This window comes from Lissotriton helveticus, chromosome 5_1 (assembly GCF_964261635.1).
Source record: "Lissotriton helveticus chromosome 5_1, aLisHel1.1, whole genome shotgun sequence".
Lineage (NCBI taxonomy): Eukaryota > Metazoa > Chordata > Amphibia > Caudata > Salamandridae > Lissotriton > Lissotriton helveticus.
Genome location: NC_136065.1, coordinates 1,189,612,523 through 1,189,635,634, shown reverse-complemented (window position 1 = coordinate 1,189,635,634; position 23,112 = coordinate 1,189,612,523). Strand labels below are relative to the sequence as shown.

General features: G+C 49.8%; 1 protein-coding gene across 1 annotated transcript in view; it reads right to left on the bottom strand.

Annotated features, from left to right (window-relative positions):
* Window positions 1-23,112, bottom strand: part of ENO4 (enolase 4) — a 578,809-nt gene that overhangs the window by 536,935 nt on the left and 18,762 nt on the right. Inside the window, 1 exon segment of the mRNA XM_078643902.1 lies at window positions 2,267-2,395. Within this exon segment, the coding sequence (XP_078500028.1) occupies window positions 2,267-2,395 (129 nt within the window).

Sequence of the window (23,112 nt, the reverse complement as noted above, 5' to 3'; positions counted from 1 at the left end):
TGAAGAAGTCCTTCATTACGTGTGAAAAATTGTGCCTCAGCCAATTTCTGTGTAAATCAGCCACTGGTCATTGTTGTTAAGTCCCAGCCTAGGTGTTACACTTATTTTGTACCATGGTTCAGTTAATCAACCTAGACTGATGGTCTTCCCTGCTTTTACGAGTTCTGCTTTTGTCAGTACCCCACAAAGCAGTGCTGTTTTCAATACTGCTGTCACTGTATTCTCCACCCAGGCGTTATGCAACATTGCAATCTCACAAGGTGGACTTGTTTCCCAGCTACACATTCACCTGTTGAGATCCACCTACAGTCCAGAACTATTTCTTCTGGCGTTCTGACAACTTAGTCTTTGAAACCAATGGAAAGAGGTGTGAGAGGGTTGAAAACTAGGTGTGCAGGATTCACATTGACAGGGCTCGGTATGCAGGACGATAGCTCTCTATCAAACCTCTTGTCTCATATTTATTTACTCCCGGATCATCTCAAATGTTAGGTTTTGCAATTTCGCTAAAAAAAATTGTGTCTGTGGGTTCAAATACTAAATGAGAAGGAGAGGGGGGTGTAAAGGTCAACATGAACATAAACGAAATCTCCCTAGCCTCTGTTCTAATCACCCCATAATGCATGGTGCTGAATGATGGCATTCCTACCACACTTAGCCTTCTTCCCCCAACAGGTTCTGTTCAGTCCCCTCCCAGCTACTAGGTGGTTCTATATTTTTTTCTTCACACTTAGCTGTATTATGAAAAACGCACTAATACTACTTGGTGCACACATTCACTATAGAAAACTGCTAAATAAAATAAAAGGAAAGATAGACAACATTCAAGACTTCTAGCAACGCCGCCTCACAATTTTGCCCAAGCGCTGGAGCACAGCTAAATAAAACCAGCTCTAGTCAATATGGACACAGCCTGGATGTACTGCTGGATGTGGCACAGCTTTAGTGTACTGGCTCAGATGGGTACAACTCACATTTAGTGCATTTTTCAATGTTGACAAAGCAGTTGGTTCTTGCTCAATATGGGCAGAAGGTGAGTTGCATTGATGAGTTTGGACAGAATATGAACATTGTGATTAATACCGCACTGCATGCAGCATAGGTGTGAATACAAGCAGTCTGTGGTACTAGCAAATACATCCATTCCACCCATAGTATGCTTAGTATTCCGCTGTGTCACCATCGCGAATGGTACAAAGATTGTGAAACAATAAACTACAGTGTGATGTGAACGAAAGCAGCATGGTACAGATATTATTTCATCTGTGTCGACTATCTGAATTTGGAGAAACAACAAAGTGATGGCTGAATGCTTCAATTAATACAACAGGACTCAAGCTGCACCCTGCTGAAGGACTCAAATAGGGTGAAACCGGTCTGGGGTTGATTGTATACTGGTTCAGAGGGCACCTGTACAGGTAGTTCATGCTGGGCTGCTACTTTTGGAACAGGATCAATTCTGGTTCGCATAGGACTTGTTCCTGTCTGAAGTGGCATGGTGGGGAAAAACAATGGACTGAGTTAAAGCCCAAGTAATTGCTAGGGGCACGGATTAAATTAAGTATTCCATCCACCACTTTTTTGTATTCTTCTTTTGCTGTAACTCGAGCAGCAGCTTGAGTTAAACAGACAACCCATAGGTCAATAATCGCACCTCAATTACATTTTCAGTCTTAATACATTAATGCGAAGAAGGCAAAACACTGGTCGCTGCAACAGACTTGTCTTTTAGCAAACTGACACCATCTTACGAAAAACCCGAGATATGCAATAACTCATTATTCCAATGCAGACAAGTGTATTAGAGAAACATGCAATAACTAATCATTCAAATGCCAACCAGTGTACTGGACAAACATGCAATAACTAATCATTCAAATGACAACCAGTGTACTGGACAAACATGCAATAACTAATCATTCAAATGACAACCAGTGTACTGGACAAACATGCAATAACTCATCATTCCAATGCAAACCTGTGTACTGGAGAAACATACAATAAGGTATCAATCAAATGTTAAACAGGGTACTGGACAAACATGAACAAACATGCAATAACTTATCATTCTAATGCCAGCCAGTGTACTGGACAAACACAGACAAAAATGCAATAACTCATTGTTCAAATGCCAACCAGTGTACTGGAAAAACATGTATTAACTAATCACTCAAATGCCAACCAGTGTACTGGACAAACATGCAACACCTCATCATTCAAATGCCAACCAGTTTACTTGACAAACATGATTTATAACACACCTTACCTTTTCATTATTTTTTACTGTGCAGAGTATTTCTACAGCCAACGCTGGCCAACCTCTTCCATCCAAGATTTTGCTTCCCAGCATCCTGCATATTACGGGAGTCTTTGCAAACTGAGAGAAGTAATTGGCCTTGAAAAAAATACAGGAACAAGAATTCGTTATTAAGCATTACAATTGCAAATAATAAGAATAAGAAGACGAGTTGTATGGCACGTTTGTGTGGCATGCCCTTCAGAAGCACCTTGTATCCTGTTTTTATTACACTTTTGAAACGAGGCCCAATATGAATGCTTCAGCTTGGAAGAGAGGCTGAGCTGACCTTGCCTCAAGAGAGTCTAAAACCCCTCAGATTACACAGATGTTACTGGATCAGCTTAAACAGCAGCGAACCCTCTCCGAGCCTCATCCAGACATGCTATTACAATCACGAAGAGAAAACACGTCAGTCAACTCGACGCCTCTTCTTCATCTCTGTTCGATTTAAGTGCCAGTGGGAGCAGAAATACCCATTTATATTTCTATATCTTTACGCCATTGACAGAACCACTACAAATGCCAACAAGTACAGGTTCATCAACGAAACAATGAGCGCCTTTGTTTGTTGGCATGTGAACGCATGGAGAATTAGTGAGCCTGCTAAACTTGTTAATTTGATAATATGATCGAATTCAGATCCGAGGTCGGACATCCGAAAGAAAGAAATTAATTACGTTTTGGAGAATGCACATGTATAATGGAATAGAATACAATAAAAAAAAAATAGAATATATTTTTTCACTAATAACACAAAGATTAAAATTGAGCTATACGCGAGGAAGTAAAATAAACTTCAGAAATTCACTGAAAAAGCACTGCTGTTTAAAAAAAAAAAAAAAACACACTGAAATTCGCCAGTTATACATAACTGAGATAAGTATAACTTGCGCCTCCATAGATTTCATATGCCATCAGTAGTGTAATATGTGAGGTCTTCAGCAGTGCACCACAGTGGTGCAAATGATCCTTATGGCAGTTACTTATAACTCAATCAATCAATCAATCAATCAATCAATCATGGACATTTGTATAGCGCGCTACTCACCCGGAAGGGTCTCAAGGCGCTGGGGAGGAGGGGTCCGTTACTGCTCGAAGAGCCAGGTCTTGAGGAGCTTCCTGAAGGAGAGATGATCCTGGGTCAGCCGGAGGTGGATCGGGAGGGAGTTCCATGTCTTGGCTGCCAGGTAGGAGAAGGATCTTCCCCCGGCGGTGGCTTTGCGGATGCGTGGTACGGCGGCGAGGGTGAGGCTGGTCGAACGTAGCAGGCGGGTGGGCGCGAAGAAGGTCAGGCGGTTGTTGAGGTACTTGGGGCCCAGGTCGTGGAGGGCCTTGTGTGCGTGGGTGAGGAGCCTGAACGTGATCCTCTTGCTGACGGGGAGCCAGAGCAGGTCTTTCAGGTGGCCGGAGATGTGGCTGTGTCGGGGGATGTCCAGGACGAGTCGTGCGGAGGCGTTCTGGATGCGCAGGAGTCTTTTCTGAAGTTTGGCTGTGGTTCCGGCGTAGAGGGTGTTTCCGTAATCCAGTCGGCTGGTGACAAGTGCCTGGGTGACCATCTTCCTGGTTTCGGTGGGGATCCATCGGAAGATCTTACGGAGCATGCGCAGGGTGTTGAAGCATGATGACGAGACGGCATTGACTTGTCTGGTCATCGAGAGGGAGGAGTCCAGGATGAAGCCCAGATTGCGTCCGTGGTCCGTTGGTTTGGGGGTGGTGCCCAGGGCAGGGGGCCACCAGGAGTCGTCCCAGGCGGAGGGCGATTATCCCAGGATGAGGACTTCCGTCTTGTCTCAGTTCAGTTTCAGGCGGCTGGTCTTCATCCATTCGGCGATGTCTTTCATTCCTTTGTGTGGGCTGGTTCTGGCGGGCCGGGGTCGTTGGTGAGGGAAAGGATTAGCTGGGTGTCGTCGGCGTAGGAGATGATGTTGAGGTTGTGTTTGCGTGCGATGGCTGCGAGAGGGCTCATGTAGACGTTGAAGAGGGTTGGGCTGAGTGATGACCCTTGTGGTACGCCGCAAATGACTTCGGTGGCCTTGGATCTGAACGGGGGGAGGCGGACTCTCTGGTTTTGGCGAATTTCCGTGGTTTCTTTTTTGGGGGGTTTAAATAGCAATTCTTTTTCAGTGAATTTCTAAGGTATTTTTCACGCAAATTAAAATGTTACCAACTTCCTCACCTATAACTCACCTTTAAGATTTGTTTTTTTCGTGAATTTCTATGTTTTTTTAAATGTAAAGTCACAAACTCTCCACCAAAGGGTCTGTGCAGTGCGAAAAGGGGATGTGGTCCCCCATACAGTCAGTCCACAATCTCACAAGCTGCCATCCAGCCACAGACCCCCAACCTTCATTTTTTTTTTGGTCCAGCCCCACAGGAGCACATGGGAACTCCTGTGGGATTGCAAAAATGCTTTTAATTATTATTTGCATGGGGGCGGTTCCTTCTGGACCCTCCTATAAGGGACAGGGGGGGCAGGGTACTTCTAACCTTCTCCCTCACATCTTGGTATTTTTTTTACATTTATATGACACAAGGACAGAGTCCTTGTGTCCTCTAATGGGGAGGTGATTTTTTCTTTCGTGTTGCAGCCTACTCAGCTGTGTCGCCAAGGAGCGAGCCGGACAATGAGAAAAAATGCAGATGCGAGCAATCAGATTGCTAAAACATTTTAGTTTGCATCCCACTGGACTCTTGCAGGAGTCTCGCAGGGTCAACTGTCATTATACCTATACACTTTGAACCTTAGTTTCTCAAAAACTACTTAACAGATTTACACCAAATCACAAATAGCTTGCTTTCGGAGGAAAGATCTAGCTTTCTGCCAAATTTAGTGTCATTCTATTCAGCCTTTTTCTTTATATCATTGTAAAAATGTATTATGAAAAAAATGTATGAGGGAAAAAAGTATTTTAGCATTCCCCCACTTTTTTCTCAGCCTCTGCTTCATGGATAACCCCACATCTTTCCAGGAAAGAGCCGAGGTGGATGACATTTTTGTGGAAACTTTAGCAAAGTTTCATTAAACTGTGTCAAGGTTATTAGCAAAATACAAAACGCCCTTCCTATCGATACTCTGACTCACGTGAGACCGCCACTTTGTTTTGATATGTATATGCACACATACACACCACACATTTATAACATTAGTATGTATATGTAAAATTAATGTACTTCAATATAGCAAATTTAATTAAAATGTAATTAATATAATCTAATATGTGCAATTGAATATTAAGGGGCTTATTACGATGTCGGGCGGAGTTGCCTCAGAACGACATTGTCTCGGTCTCGGGACCGACCGTCCTCAGGTTGGCAGTTCCGATCGCCTGATTACGATGCTATTGAACACTATTCAGTCGGATTCCCATTGTTCTCTATGGGTGCATGTGTCACGGCCATAAACCAGCCGTAATACTAGCTCCTATGGTGAAAAGGATGTGAGTCTTGAACTTATTATTGCCGACGAGCTGTTGTGTCATCATACCTGTGTTTCTGATCCCACAACAGAAGTGCTCACCCTGGTCCACCTCTTCTCTAAAATCAACTTAGGGGGCGTGGCCAAGGTGGCGGCGTAATAGGACGTATCTTTCACTCCCTCCGGCGCCACAAATTTTATCGCCTTGATTAGCACCCTCTTTGGTGCCCATCCACGCGCCAATTTGCAGCGCCCGGTGCTCCGGAGTTGAGCTGCAGGGGTCTGGGGCTCCATTCGGCGGATCGGACCGGCGGTCCAGAGGTCGCCGGGGGTGCGGCCTACGACCACGAGGAGCCGGACGGGCGGCCTGGGCTTGGCCGGCAGTGGGATTGGCTGTGCCCTGTGACCGGGAGCTGTCCAGAAAGAGAGCGTCCCTACGATCTTGGCCTTGAGTGGCGGCCCCGCCGGAGTGACTAGCGGCGCCAGGAGGCGGGACCCAGAGGTGCTGGGAGCCGGTGAGTGACCTGCGCCGGAGATACGAGTGGAACGGCGGGGGGGCTGCGGTACTCCACCGCAGCGCAGCGGCTTGGAGGTCCAGGAGCGGCGCGGTGGCGCCTCGAGGCTCAGCGAGAGGCGTGTGGGGGCCCAAAGATTGCCAAAGGAGGGGTGCGAGGAGTGAAGGGGACCGGAGTCCCGAGGATTGTGCCCGGCCTTGCATGGCGGAGTGCGGGGAGCCGCAGCAGAAGGGGCTGAAGCCTTGAGGCAATTGGCATTGCGCTCCGCGGCGGAGGTGAGGAGAGGGGCGTGGAAGCCAAGGGGTCCCCAGATTGCGGCCCACGTTCTGGGGGACAGTACCTAGACAGCAGCGAAGAGTGCAGTGAAGCAGGTGAGCTGGGACTGTGGTGGGTCCCCCCACTCTGACATTCAGTGGTGGCAGGGGGTCTGGGGAGGCCTAGTGGAAGCAGCGGTGGCCTTCCCCCGCCCTATTGACGTCGCACCCGACAGTGCCTGGGCCCTGACAGAGGAAGCGCCCGGGGAGCTGGAGACATTTACCGCGTTCGGCCGGCTGGCAGGATACACCCTAATAACGGAACGGGGCCGGAACGGCTGAGAAGCACCTCGAGGCAACAGGGCTGGTGGGAGCTGCCTGTTGGGAGAGGGCCTAGCTCGTGGTGGTGGTGGTGGAAGTGGCCCCTCGCGGAGGTGGGGCGTGTGCAGGGGAGCTGGACTTGAGAGTGCGCTCCCCCCCAGACTTTGCGGCTTGCGGACGGGCTCACTATGGCGACAGCCAGGCTAAAGAAGGACAAGCCCGCAAAAGAGGGGACGCTGAAGGTCGCGACACAGCCGGTTTCGCCAGGGACAGACAAGCCCCCGCGGCGGGGAGATTCCGAGGAACCCACGACCAAGGCCTTCAAGATAGAGCCGTTCTCGGCCATCAAAGAGGACATTGCGGACTTGCGTTCCCAGCTGGCGTCGGATCTCCACGAGGTGCGGCAGGACGTAGATGGAGTGGGGGAGCGAGTTGCGACGCTGGAGGAGCATGATCTGGGTACGGCGGAGGACATACACCGACTCCAGCAAGAAGTGATCCGCCTAACAGAGCAGAATATAGACCTACAGGCCCATACCGAGGACTTGGAGAATAGGTCCCACCGCAACAACATTAGGATTCGGGCGGTGCCGTGGAAAGGGGAGGGGTCAGAACTACGGGCCTACGTGGAAGCTCTCTTCAAACATATCTTGAATGAAGAAGACCTGCAGGACATACAAATGGATCGGGTGCATCGGGTTGGGCTGCCGCGGAGCCCCAAGGCCCCTCCTCCTGATATATTAGTTTCTGTGCACGATTTTCAGCTTAAAGAAAGGATCATGCGGAGGGCGCGCGACCTCGCTCCCCTCCAGTTCCGTGACCATCGTCCCTTGCTATCTCAGGATCTCGCAGCCTCCACCCTGGTGAAGCGGAGGGAATTTAAGCCCGTCACCAACTAACTACAGGAGCAAGGAGTGCCCTATTCCTGGGAACACCCTTTCAGACTTGTCTTTAGGTGGAAGAATAAGCTGATTCAAGCCCGATCCTTGGAAGCGACCATGGACATACTGGGGTTGGGGGGACCCACCCCTTCATCTGGCGACGGCGGTTCTCCTGGCAGGCGGCGGCAGCATTCCGCAGAATGGCAGAGGGTTGGCAAACCAATGACAGTTGTGAGACCCGACCTGTCCACAAGCTTGCAGGAAAGAGGGGCTGCGGTTGCTTCTGTGGCCCAGGTAATGGAGGCTGTGGTTGACTCTGGTGGCACGGAGCCTGGGTGAAGCCCAAAGAGGGCTGGTAGCTGACGCCGGAGGGATCTGCCCGTATGAGGTAAATGACTGGTATTTCTTTGTCCTTGTCCGGATATGTGTCCTGTATCAGGACCGGGACGGCTGGAGGAGGGTGCCATGTTCCCCTGCCCTCGAGGCATGTTGCACGAACTGTTTGGTGCTCTCTTTTCTTGTATGAGTTTGCTTTGTGTTTTTGGGGTTGCTCAGACCTGGTGGGGGGAGAGCTTACTCCTTTTGCTTTGAATGTTTTCTCCTTTTGGATTGTTGTGAGGGGGGGTCTGGGGGGGTTGTATTGGGGGCTCCGTATCAGTACTCAGGGGGTTTAGAGTTAGGCTGGGGTGGTTGGAAGCCGCGCAGGTGTCCCTCGAGGGTCCAGTTTTGACTGCCCCTTTTAAAGCTGCTCTCCTGCGCTGGCGACTATGGGAGGGGACCTGAAAATTGTTAGCCTGAATGCACGGGGCCTCAACAACCCGGTCAAGCGTGCAGCCATGTTATCACTGCTGGAGAGTGTGGGCGGGGATATCTGTCTGCTGCAGGAGACCCATCTCCTTTCCAAAGACACCAAGAGAATGAGAGATAGGCGTTTCCCGGTGCAGGTGTGGTCCTCCGGTCCGGCGAAAAAACAGGGGGTGGCTAGTGTATTTCGCGCTAATGCTCATTGTAAGATCCTATCCCAAGTAGTCAATGTTAAAGGACGCTTCCTAGCGGTACGGGTCCAATGGGGGGTCCACATCCTTCACAATAGGCTCCCTGTATGCTCCAAATGACCAGCAAGAGCCCTTTTTAAAGCCGGCGCTGGCAGAAGTATTAGCTTCCCCGGATGTGTACGTGCTGGTGGGGGGTGACCTGAATATGGTAATGGACTCTGCACTAGATAGATCTGCTGCGCGTTCAGGCCAGGCCGGGGCTATGTCCCAGGGAGGGAAGCAGTGGTTTCGGGATGGGGTTCTCCACGATGTTTAGCGGACTCAGCATCCCTTAGAGCGCGACTTCACTTACTATTCCGCCACTCATAAAACATATGCCCGCCTGGATCATTTTTTAGCCACGTCCTCACTAATGCCCCACTTGTCGGCGGCAGAGATCTTGCCGCGCGCTTTGTCGGACCATGCCCTTATATCAATACATATGACATGTTTTGGACAGAGGCCACCTTCGGCCGGTTGGCGTCTTTGGGACTCCCTACTGAATTCGGAGTCCGTGGCTGCCCGGGTTAGGGCCACGCTCACCCAGTACTTTGAAGATAACAACAAGGATGGCATGTCACTGGGGTTTATTTGGGAGGCTCTCAAGTTGGTAGTCCGGGGAGAATTCATGGCGGTGTCTGCGTCGCTGGCTCGGACGTGTAGGGAGAAGCGTGAGGAACTGGAGAGAGACGTGGGTGCATTGGAGACGATACATAAACGGACAGGGGCCCCACGTGTTTGTCGGGAATTGGAAGCGAAACGGCAAATGCTTAAGCACCTCGATCTTGACCGAGCGGAGTACGCCCTCTTACGTTTGCGCCACAAGTTCTACTTTAGCGGGGACAAGGGGGGCCGGATGCTGGCACACAGACTGAGGGCTCAGACGCAGAGGTCCGCTGTTCAGGCCATTAGAGACGAGGGTGCGGTCGAACACACCTCTGATGCGCGCATCGCGGATTCCTTCCGGAGGTTATACGAGACCTTGTATCGCGATGAATGCACAGACCCGGAGCGAGTGGAGGCGTACTTGGCGTCGTGTGGCGTGACTCCGTTTTCTCAGACCACAGCACAAGCGCTCGACACTGAGATACGTATCGAAGAAGTTATCTCCGCGATCGCGCGTTTGAAACTGGCCAAGTCTCCTGGCCCGGATGGTTTCTCTGCCATCTTTTATAAGAAGTTTTGTGTGGAGTTAATGCCCTTTATGACTCGCCTTTTTAATTCTTTCCTGGAGACGGGGGGGGGGTGACCCCCACCATGGCGGAAGCATCGATTACAGTTATCCCCAAAACAGGGAAAGACCCCATGGAATGTGGTTCATACCACCCGATCTCGCTCCTCAACATTGATACCAAGCTTTTCACCAGTATTCTGGCAGCACGGCTTAGTCCTTTCATGGATGGCATCGTTGAACCGGACCAGGTGGGGTTCATACCAACCCGGCAGGGGGGTGAGAACACGAAGAGGCTTTTAACCTCATGGACTCTGTTCATCGATCCCACACGCAGGCATTCTTCTTGCCCATAGACGCAGAGAAGGCATTTGACCGCGTCGATTGGACGTATTTGTTTGCGGTGTTGAAGGCCTTTGGTTTGGGCGCAAATTTTCTGAGATGGGTGCGCTGCTTATATACGGCGCCGGTGGCGGCTGAGCAAGTGAACGGCTGTAGGTCTGCTCCGTTTTCCATCTCGCGCGGGATGCGACAGGGGTGCCCCCTGTCGCCGCTGCTCTTTGCGCTCTATATGGAGCCCTTTGCCCAGAGAGTGCAGTCTATTGGCGGTATCGAGGGGATACAGTTTGGTGCAGAGAGGCAAAAAATCTGCTTGTATGCCGACAACGTCATTCTCTCGCTCACGCGGCCTCACGTCTTCCTACGACACCTCTCCTCGGAAGTGCGCATGTTCGGCGATGTTGCGGGCTACAAGGTTAACTTTGCCAAGTCCCAGATACTTAATTTATCGATCCCTGCTGCGGAGGTGCAGGACCTCCAAAAGGATTTTGCCTTCCAGTGGGTGCAGTCAGACATCCCATGCCTAGGAATTCGCCTAGCCCCCTTTTTGGCACAGACAGTCTCGACCAATTACAAACTCCTGATTGAGCACACTACTAAGTCTTTGTCGGATTGGTCCCACCTCCGGCTCGTGTGGTTTGGTAGACTGGCGGCAGTCAAGATGACTATCCTCCCCCGCATCCTCTACCTTTTTCAGCTACTGCATGTGAACCCTCCCCCGGGTGCCATACGGACGCTGCAGGGGCTGATTACCAAATTTTTATGGGATTACAAACGCCCTCGACTGGCATCTTCGCTGCTCACGGTCCCCAGATCCAGAGGGAGTCTAGGCTTTCCCGCGTTGCAGGCGTATTATCAAGCGGCTTGTCTGCGTTTTATTCTCGAGTGGAATAGGCCATATTCCAGTAAGCACTGGCTTTTTATGGACCAGGCGGTGGCAGGCCGCAACATCTGGCGGGAACTCTGGCTCCCTCGGAAACATAGAGCATGGGTCTTATACTCATCCCCGGTGACCTCACCCACCCTGAGGGCATGGGATCAGTTGGTGTTGCATAAAGGCTGGACTACCTTCCCGCCACCTATGACACCGATGGTCAACAACCAGGACTTCCCGCCTGGCTGTTCCTCCCCCGTCTTCCAGCGCTGGCGGGAGGCAGGCTGCAAGAGGGTGGGCCACCTTTTTGACCTTGATGGGCTGATCTCGTTCTAGTCACTCCTCCAGGACCACTTCTCTATCCCTGGGTCTGATACCTTTGCCTACTCCCAGGTGGCACATTGGGTTACTCAGGTCTCTAATGTTGCTGACATGTCTTGCCCGCTGACGGCCCTGGAACGCTGGGTGGTCTGCAAAAAAGATGATCGCAAAGTGATATCCACCCTCTATGCCATGATCATTGAGCGACAAAGCGCAGCGTACTAAAGCACAGGTGCGGTGGGAGACAGAGTTGGGGCGCCCACTGTCGCATAAAGAGTGGGAGAGAGTGTTCTATCGCGCGCACCACACCGCTGCCAATGTACCCGGCGCTGAATCGGTCTATATGATGTTAACCTACTGGTACTACACCCCTGCTCGTCTTAAGTCCTGGGACCCGAAATGCTCTGGCCTGTGCTGGCGGGGTAGTGGTGCTCCGGGTACCTTGACACACCTACTCTGGCACTGTCCGAAGCTGGAGCGCTACTGGAGGCTGGTGCTTGACGACATAGACGACGCATTTCACATCACTTTTCCTAGGGCGCCCGAACATGTGCTGCTAGGACTCACACACGCAAAAGCGTTTCCCTTACGCTCCTTGAGGGGTAAACAGACTGCTCTGGCCTTATTAGCGGCGCGCTTAGTTATCCTGGTGCTCTGGCGTTCCACTGATCCTCCTCCAGGGACTGGATCAGACGGCTCTGGCAGCTGTTGGCGATGGAAAAACTCTCTTTAGGGGTCGATGGCAAGGGGGCGGATTATGCAGAGTTATGGGAACCATTCATTCATCTCTTTTCCCGGGATATGCTTGAGGTAACGTGCCCAAAGTACTTGCAGATCTTGCAACTCATTCCGGGTGATTCTCAGTAGGTAGCCCACTGGTGGGGGGAAAGAGGTGGGGGGAGGGGTGGAGAGAGGGTGCGGAGATAGCTGTCTGGGGTAGGGGGTAGGCGAGGCTGATGCGGAGGAGGGTGGGGGGAGGAGTGGTAGGGGGTTGAGGGGGTGGGTCGACGGGGTTTTCTTTGTTGTTCCTGTTTTATTCCTAAGCTCGCAGTAAAGTGCTAACGGTGCTGCACGTTCCTTCTGGCACTGCATTTGCTCTCGCCGGGTCACCCTCTGAGATGTAGACCTAAAGGCTGTGTAGCATACGGTTAGACCTCGCTTTGCCGGCCGGTGGATATAATTTGAATTTTAATTTTTAGGGATTTATAAAGCGCACGTTCACTATACAGTTTCTTGGCGCTGGGGGGAATGCAGGGTAGGAAAGGCACAGGACTAGGAACAAAAAGCTTGCTGAAATAAGAACGTGTTGAGGGCCTTACGGAATTCCATATAGGAAGAGGAGTGTCTGACTGAGGACGGGAGGGTATTCCAAAAGGTGGGTGCCAAGACCGAGAATTTCTGGCCTCCCGACCTTAATTTCTTAAAACGGGGGATAACTAATAAAGATTTGGAGGATGAACGAAGGTCTCTGGATGGGCAATAGTTGGTAATTGCCGAATTGATAAAGGCAGGAGCAGTGCCCGCCCTAGCCTGAAAAGTGAGGCATCCAAGTTTGAAGAGGGCCCGTTGTTTGATGGGGAGCCAGTGAAGAGAAAAAAGGAGCGGAGAGGAGTGATGGAATTTGGGTAGGCCATATACCAATCGGGCTGCCTGGTTCTGCACCAGCTGAAGGCGTTGGAGTGCATAGGCAGGAGCACCGTTGTAGATGATATTACCATAATCGATCTTGGATATGACGATAGCCATTAGAATCAATTTAAGTGCAGGAAGGGAAAAAAAACGAGAAATTTTCCTAATAATACGCAAAGTAAAGAAACAGGAAGAGACAACAGAACTAATGTGGGAGTGAAGGGTGAGATGGTGGTTAAGTGTGATTCCGAGAGTCTTGACAGAGTCTGAAGGGGTGGGGAGACCAAGGGAAAGGGGCCAAAAAGAAGGAGACCAAGGGTTGCCGCTGCCCCCAGTCAGAACAAGCTCTGTTTTATCCGGGTTGAGTTTAAGATGGTTCGCGTTCATCCAATCCCGGATAAACAGCATAACAGACTGGAAGCTAGCAACATCAGATGTTGGGGAGGAAAAATTAAAAATGAGTTGGAGGTCATCAGCATAGTTGTAAACTGTGACCTCCATTTGTTGTAGTGCAGAAATAAGGGGAAAAATATAAAGATTAAACAGAAGAGGAGAAAGAGAGGATCCCTGAGGGACACCACATTGCACACTGCGGGGCGGGGTAGAAAATTCAGCCAGATGGACGGCCTGGGTCCGGTCAGACAGGAAAGAGCCCAACCAGGCCAGTATTGGTCCCCTTATACCCGCCGCCCTGACACGGGAGAGAAGAATGACATGATCCACCGTGTCAAAAGCGGCGGACAGATCCAAAAGGACTAGGGCCTGGGGGGAGTTGGTGTCAAGTCCCTGTCTGAGTTGGTCCATGACCAAAATGACCACTTTCTCGGTGGAATGGCGGGGCCGAAAGCCCGCCTGGCAGGGTTCAAGGTAGTTGGAAGCCTCTATAAAGGAGCTAAGCGTATGGGTGACATGAGACTCGGCTACCTTTCCCAGGTACGGGAGAAGGGATATGGGACGATAGTTTGCCGGAGAGGCAGGGTCCGCCCCGGTTTTTAGGTCTCGCCTGTCGATGCGCATGCGCATCGAGCAAGCGAGACTATGGTGGCTTATCCACTCTTTATCCAACTTGCAAGGAATCGTGGCGATTCCTTGCAGTGCACGAGAAATTTAAGCTCAATGCGCATGCGCATTGAGCTTAAAAGCGCGTGCACATGCCCCCAGCCGCCTGCCTTGCCTACTCTCCCAGCTGGTGCCGCTCCACCCCCTGCGGCATCAAAGGCTTTCACGGCCGGCCGGCCATGCTTTCAGTTTCACGACCGGCCGGCCGTGTGAAGTACATTTTAAAAGCCCGCTCTCCCTGCTCCGCCCCCTGCTCCGGCCGAGACGCATTTCTCCTCCCTCCTCCCCCCTCCTAGGTCAGTTCCAGTCCACCTCAGCCCAGTAGTTGATGTACCGCCATCATGGAATCCCACTGAGTGCTTGTGATAATTCCTTGCTGCTATTTTCTTGCATGGTTTTTGAGTTTGGAAATCGGTTAATGGTGAGATAAAAACAGCAGCAGATTTTTTTAGCATTTTTAACGTACATATGGGGATTAGCTTCGCCCACCCACTCCCCATATCTCTGCCACATTAGTTATAGTCCCATTTTGTGTCACTCAAATTTAGATATGCCCTGACCCCTGCCAGCTGCCAGGCCCCTGCTCCGCCCCCTCCCCTGCCCGCCGTGTCGCTCCAAAGCAGCCTACGGCCAGTATAGATAAATCTGTAGCTCTGAATTCGCAATGTATAAGCACACCGATGATTGGGGAATACTCCACAGTCTGAGCAGAACTTTGAAGTATCTATATTGTTACTTTTCATTGAAAAAAGCGTGAGTTTTGCTTTTTTTCTTCAGAAACATTACAATAATTTGCAGTTCACGGAGTTCACAGCAAAGCGTCCAACCCTAAAAGGGAGTTATTAATGTCACAACTGCACGCAAGTGTGCTTCGGCCGATTACTGTGCATTTTGGGAGTTGCACAGATGACTGCTCAAGAGCGTGAACATTTATTGCTTCATCAACGCTGAAAGCAGTTGCTTTAGGTGCACAATGTTCAAACGCACACATCCCATATACCCCCCCACCACCCCCCGTCAGCCACCACGTGCTTCCCACATTGAGCAACGCGGTCAGTATGCCGGCTCTCACGTGGGTACCGTTTCCTGTAACTGAAATGCGACCATGCTTGACAAACATCCCGCGCACAGGAAAAAGCCCCACCCGGGCTGCTGCTCTCTCCCTCCGTCCCTCGAGCCACAATAAGCCGCTTCTCACAGGGTGATTCCAACGCCCTCCAGAAGTAAGCACCAGGTTCAGACCTCCAGGGGGCATTTCTCCTCCCCCCTCCCCTTATCTGCCGTTCCTTCGTCTGTTCCTTCTCCCTGCTCCGCCCCCTCCCCTGCCCGCCGTGTCGCATTTCTCCTCCCCCCTCCCCTTATCTTCCTTCCCTCCGTCTTGTTTATATCTGTAATCTATTGACTTTCGTAAAAAGCCGTGGGAAACGGTTTATGGGGTGATGGATGTTCGCCTCGACTCTGGGAGTAGGGCATGCTGCTGGACTTTGGGAAACCATGCATTCCTTCCTCGAGGACCAGACGTCTCTGCAGAGGTAAAACATTTTGTATATTAAAAACAAAACTCTGCCTTTCCCGCGACAAGTTCAAAGGTGCAACATTCAGCTTATAGGACGGACACATTCTAAACAAACTGTGCACCTAACCCTGCTCGAGAGAGTCCTCGTGGGCGCAGGCTGCCTCATTTCCTGTTGCACGTGCATACCACAGCCTGTCCTGCTTTGCAGCACCCCGCCCCAAGGGCTTGGCTCCCTTCCAGGAAGCAAGGACCGCGAGAGAGGGGGGGGGGGGGGAATTGAATTACTATTTGAATCACATTTTAACCTCTCCAATTATATATTTTTTATAAACCGTTGCTTTTTGTTGTGCGTCTAGAAAACCTGGTTTGGATCACGCCTCCAGGATATAAGTTTAAGAGCGTTTTTCACCCACAACAATCCTCGCGGTACAGAGTGGAATGTATATGCACATGGACATCAGCTCATTAATTCGCTGAGGATAGCGAAAGTGACATCACTGATTATTTGACTCCTCGCCAATGACAGCACACATTTGACTGCCAGGCCCACCTTTATCCCCTCAAGAGACTCCTGTTTCATGGTGCTGGGACCAAAGTTAAGAGCAACGAGAGGCATCACTGATTATTTGACTCCTCGCCAATGACAGCACACATTTGACTGCCAGGCCCACCTTTATCCCCTCAAGAGACTCCTGTTTCATGGTGCTGGGACCAAAGTTAAGACACAACCCCTCACTCACCCTCACCCTCACTCACCCTCAACCACTCACCCTCACTCACCCTCAACACCTCACCCTCACTCACCCTCACTCACCCTCACCCTCACCACCCTCAACCCCTCACCCTCACTCTCCCTCACTCACCCTCATCCTCACTCACCCTCAACCCCTCACCCTCACTCACCCTCAACCCCTCACCCCCTCACTCACCCTCACTCTCACTCATCCTCACTCACCCTCAACCCCTCACTCTCACTCACCCTCAACCCCTCACTCTCACTCACCCTCAACCCCTCACCCTCACTCACCCTCACTCACCCTCACCCTCAACCCCTCACCCTCACTCACCCTCAACGCCTCACCCTCAACCCCTCACTCACCCTCACTCTCACTCATCCTCACTATCACTCATCCTCACTCACCCTCACCCTCACTCACCCTCACCCCCTCACCCACCCTCACTCACCCTCACTCACCCTCACCCACCCTCACCCTCACTCACCCTCAACCCCTCACCCTCACACAGTGCAATAGGTCTCAGACCATTTCAGTTAGAGCTTTTAGAAATGTTTATGGCTTTTTTTATTTGTAATTCTTTAGCATTGGCTACAGGAAACAAAAATGTTAAACATTTACAAAAAAAACCCATAAACAATTCTAAAAACACTAACTCTAATGGTGCGAGACCTATTGCATTTCCAATGCTTGTTTTTAGTATGGGGATGATTGTTGCGGCTTTAAAAAGGAGTAGGGACGTGGCCGTACGTAAAAGAATCGTTCAGAAGGGTAAGGGCGGGGTAGGGGCAGTCAGAAAAAGTCTGACAGAGGATGCGGGCCGGACAGATGTCAGCTGGGGAGCCAGACTTAACACGTCTAAATTGGTCAAAACAGGGATGTGAGTAATGGAGAAATGGTTGCCGACCGGCTGGGGGTCTATGAAATTGGGCGATGGGGGAGGGATATTAACTTTAATACGGGAAATTTTCTCGATAAAAAACTCGTTAAGCGAGTCACATAGGGTCTGGGAAGGGGGGATCTTAGGCAAGGCTCTCTCCGATGATGCCAATTCGTGGACAGTAGCGAAGATCTCGCGTGGTTGATTTTCCGCGGCTAAAATGCGGCCTGAAAAATATTCTGTCTTGGCTGCCAAGATGTCTTTTTTATATTCCCTAAGAATGGTAATATAACGTTGCCTGCGGGTCGGGCAGTATGTTGTTCTCCATGCTCGTTCAGCCTGTCGTAACTCCCGTTTCTTAACTTTAAGATTGGGGCTAAACCACTTGTTGGCATTAGGGATGCGATTGATGGAAATCCGTTTAAGGGGAGCCACTGGGTCGCAGGCTTTAGTAAGCCAGCGATCCACAGTGGTGACCTGAGAAGATGGAGTTAAGGCCGATAGATCCGGGCAGGTGGTAGTTAGTGAGTTGCACAAAGATGGAATGTCAACTCGACTCCAGTTCCTTGCCCAGGAGTTTTTGATGACAGAAGGTGCTTTGGTCAGGCTCAGGTCTAGCGAGAAAGCGAGCAGGGAGTGGTCAGACCATAGGCAGGGCGAAATGGTAGGGGGAGAGATCGGGATGTTTAGAGTCCATATCTGATCAAGGATATGGCCTCGGTTGTGGGTGGGGGCATGAACGTGCTGAATAAAATTCAAACTGAGGAGCAATTGGGTGAAATCTTTGGAGGCAACATCCTCGTCAGGGTCCGTAGGCCAGTAGTTAAAGTCTCCCAGGACGAGGACAGAGGCGCTGTTAACTGCCAAAGTAGCCAGTAAGTCTTGAAGGGCAGGGAGAAAACCAGGGGATTGTTGAGGTGGCCGATAAATTAGTACGCAAGAAAAGTGAATCTTAAAGGAGGTACAGCGTACTACGAGGTAGTCAGCTGTTGGTATCGTGGGTGAGGCGAGTGACTGCAAAAGGATACCTTTACGGGCAATCAGAGCTACCCCGCCACCGGCTCTGCCCTCAGGCCGGTCGGCACGAAACATACAATAATGGGAAGGGAGGGCCGCCAGAACGCTCGGTAGGGAGTCAGAGCGATACCAGGTTTCCGTTAGAAACAATAAATCCGGGGAATTGGAATCTAAAAGGTCGAAGATTTCCATTTGATGCTTAACTGCGGACCGTGTATTCAACAGGAGGGCAGTAGTGAAGGGGGGGGAGGGGTGTAGTAGACATAGAAGAGGCAATGCCAAGAGCGTGGACACGAGACAATATTTCAGGATGTAGGGGCCAGTTTCTACAGAGAGAGCGCAATTGTGACGAAGAGTATGCAGTAAAATGATCATAGTGGTGTGCCCCTTGCCCCGGCCGGCCGCGGACGGGCGCATACGGGCTTAACTTTGGCAATAGGCAACCAAGCTGTGTTCAATGCTTTGATACTGCTTAATAAAAAAAAAAAAAAGATTGATTCTAAAATCAACTTAGCGCATCCTCTAAGCTGTAACGAGTCCAGCTGGCATCTCTAGCAGTCCTGCTGACCAGAATTGTGGATATCCTGGGCATCCGGAAGGCTTACCATAGCTGGATCTACATCAGAAGACTGGCCAAGTTTCCTCTCCCGGCTCAGATCTCTTAATGATGACATCAGGCCAAAGCTGGGGCAGTGCTTGTGACGTTCTGTTGGCCATTGCAGAGTGTAAGCAAGAGTGTGAGTCACGAACCAGCATTGCAAGAGGCGGTGCGCATGCTTACGTCATCGCGCATGTTGCTGGGCTTCGGCGGCCATCTTGGAATGCCTTAATCTCTATCCTGGATCTGGATCAGATGCTCTAGTGTTTCCGTGGAGAGCGTTGTCACGTCCTCTGGTGGCCCATCTGGAGGCTGCTCAAGGTTTCGGGCTACCTTAAGGGTGGCATTCTAGTGTTGCTGCTGTGCGGACTTGTTGCTTTTTTTCCCTTCCTCTCTTGTCAATTTTAACTCAACGGAGCAGCGCTGGCTTTCTCTCATCGCGTTTGTGGAATCCGACACTCGATACTGCCAAGGTACTGATTGTTCTAGTGCGGTGTTGACTCGTAATTGGTGACAGACACATCCTTTACATTGTGCTCCCTCATAAGTTGTGTCCTTTGGGAGCACGGCGACTTGCTCATCGTTTGTTATATGGCTTATTGTGTCTTATAGCAAATGACACACCTTTCAGTGGTGAATACCTTGTTCTCATTTTTTTTTAAGTTGTTTGTTGCATGGTTCTCAACTGCAGTCTGGTTGGGATGGTCACTCTCAGGACCTCACCATGACCTCCACTTCTGCGCCTCCTCATTCCTCTCTGATAAGGGTAATCCAGTTTTGAATGGAAACAATGGAAACTGATTTTTGACTCTTATCTCATTGCCTCAGGTGGTGAGAAATTCTCTGCTGCATGAAAGGAGGCAATTCTACTGCATAATTTGGGCATTGAAGGCAGAAATGTATATGAAAGTCTGGATAAGATTGAGGTCGGGAGGGTGAGGGAAAACTTGACAACATATTTGACATGTCTGTTATGATGCTAGAGAAATACTTTGGTTCCCGTGTGAACGTAGAGTTGGAAAGGCACAAGTTTTTTACCAGAGTGCAGGGCAAGTTGGAGAAAATTGGCAGTTATGTGGCGGCCTTGAAGACTTTGGCTCGCACATGTGAAATTGAACATTTGTCAGATTCATTGCTGAGAGATCAAATCGTTAGGTGTTCTAACAGTTCTAAGGTTCAGGAAAAGTTACTTTCCAATGAACCTTGTTTGTCGGATGTCATTTCCATAGTGGAGGCCATGGAAAACACGAGCATGTGGGTGCATGGGAAGAGAGAAGAGAAAAAAGATGACAGTGCCACCTTGTCAAAAACACCTGTTAATGAGACAAAGGTGAATAAGAGTTTGAAACCCAAGCATTATGGCATGTACAAAGAGACTGACTGGTCCAAGGAGGACACAGCCACAAGAGGACTTGAAAGGTGGAGGTTTTAAATGTTTTTGCCATGGAAATGATGGGAACTTATATTTTACCCCTATCTCATTGCCTCTGGTGGTGAGAAATTGTCTGCTGCATGAAAGGAGGCAATTCTACTGCATAATTTGGGCATTGAAGGCAGAAATGTATATGAAAGTCTGGATAAGATTGAGATGGGGAGGGTGAGGGCAAACCTGACAACATCTTTGACATGTCTGTTATGATGCTAGAGAAATACTTTGGTTCCCGTGTGAATGGAGAGTTGGAAAGGCACAAGTTTTTTACCAAAGTGCAGGGCAAGTTGGAGAAAATTGGCAGTTATGTGGCGGCCTTGAAGACTTTGGCTCGCACATGTGAAATTGACCATTTGTCAGATTCATTGCTGAGAGAACAAATCGTTAGGTATTCTAACAGTTCTAAGGTGCAGGAAAAGTTACTTTCCAAGAACCTTGTTTGTCGGATGCCATTTCCATAGTGGAGGCCATGGAAAACACGAGCATGTGGGTGCGTGGGAAGAGAGAAGAGAAAAAAGATCACAGTGCCCCTTGTGAAAAACGCCTGTTAATGAGATAAAGGCGAATGAGAGTTTGAAACCCAAGCATTATGGCAAGTACAAAGAGACTGGGTACAAAGAGACTAGTCCAAGGAGGAAACAGCTACAAGAGGACTTGAAAGGTGTGGGTTTTAAATGTTTGCACTATGGGAGTGATACACATGTCTCCAACAGCCCAAATTGTTATGCTAGGTTTGCCACTTGAAAGAAGTGTGGCAAGAAGGGCCACTATGCTCGAGAGTGCAAGGGAGCGGGTTTTAAGTCTAATGTCAACCAGGGGACTCCTGACAAGAAAAAATCTGCGTTAGCCATAATGAGCTTTGGGGTGGTGGATCCAGATTCCATTGAGTTGCCTGAATGTGTGATAGCAGTGGATGGGAAGAATGCTTCTATCCTAGCTGATTTTGGATCCCCGTAAACTATCATTGGGGACAACAATTGGGACACTCTATTTGGTCTTGAAAAGATAAAGTTACAGGATCCTGATATAAATCTTGTGGGGTAAGGTGGCAAGAAGATTGATGTCTTGGGTTACTATATCATGGGAATGCAATTCGAACAGCCTGAGACTGTGGGCAAAGTTTATATGGCCAAGAGAGGTGATAATTTGTTGGGATGAAGGCATCAAATAAACATGGGAATAACTCTGAACCCCAATGCCAAGGACAAGGTGGTGGCTATTAGTGAGGTGGGCTCCCCTGAATGCATGTTTTCGGAGTTTCCCAAGGTATTTAGTAACAATCTTGGCTTATTGAAGAATTTTGAGCACAAGATTGTCCTTAAAGCTAACACCACACCATTTGTTTCCAAGATAAGGAGGGTTCTCCATTTGATGCTGTTGTCTCTGGAACAACACCTCAACAGACTAAGGAGCAATGGTGTGATCGAGGAGATTGAAAGCTCTGAGTGGTTGACCCCGGTGGTTTTGACTCCCAAGGATGGTGGAACTGATATCCGTATGAATGTGGACCTCAGAGGCATAAACAAACACATTTAGATTCACAGGCAACCATTGCCAAACATCTCTGAGAGTTTAGCTCTGATCAAGGATGTCAAGATCTTCAGCGTCATGGACTTATCTTCGGCATATCACCAAATCATGTTGCACCCAGATTCTAGTCATCTCACCTCCTTTGTGACCCCCTTGAAAGCATTCCGCTTCGTTCGCATGCCTTTTGGGCTTGCCTCCGCTGCTGTGTGCTTCCAGATGATCATGAAGGAGGTTCTGGGAGGGCGGAGTAAAGTATTATTCTTCCAGGATGATATATTGGTGTATGGGAGAGATGCCTTGGAACATGATGCCATTCTGCGGTTAGTGTTGGGTCGGTTGCAGGAGGCTGGACTTGTACTCAAAAAGGAGAATTGTAAGTTTAGAGTGCTTACTATGACTTACCTTGGGCGCACCATCTCGGGAGAGGGGATAAGTTCAAAGTTGGACTTAGCTTGAAACATTGTGGGTACTCTAATACCTGAGAACAGGGATCAGGTACGTTCGTTTCTTGGGCAAGCAGAATTCTGCTCCAAGTTCATCCAGAACGTTGCCTGAATTGCCCAACCGCTCAGGTCTCTGTTGAAGAAAGGCAGCCAGCTCCCGTGGACCGAGGACTGTGATCTGGCCTTTAAGGTTATCAAAGAGTCTATTGCTAAGTTACCCACCCTGGGTCATTTTGATGCTAACAAAAAAACCATTCTCTCCGCGGATGCTAGCCTGAAGGGGTTGGGAGCTGTCTGGCCCATGTGGACATGGGTGAGCTTAAGATTGTGGCCTTTGCCTTTCGCTCCTTGAGGGGGGCGGAAGAAACGTTACTCCGTCATTGAGAGGGAAGCTCTGGTGGTATACTGGGCTATCTTCTTTTTTTTTAGGGAGTTTTATATAGCGCGAACATGACCTGAGGGTATCGGGTATCACGAGCACCAGGCACGTTACATGAGGGCACATTAATTTTTGTAAGGCGCAAATAGATTAAGTGATTTGCCCAGAATCACAGGATGGTGTGCATCTTTGCTGAGACTCGAACCCGGTTCACCAGATTGGAGGTCTAATGCTCCACTCCCTATTGCTCTCTTGCATTTTAAATTCTTCTTGTGGGGCTTGCCTTTCATTGTGAGGTCGGATCACAAGCCCCTCAATAGAATTTTTGCTTGCAGCGGCTGTGAGATTTTCACTTCTAGAATAAGGAGGTGGACAGAAGGACTAGCTTGTTATAACTTTACAGTAGACTACATTCCTGGTACACAGACCTTTGCAGCCGACTTTCTTTTCAGATTACCCGCGAATGACAAATGT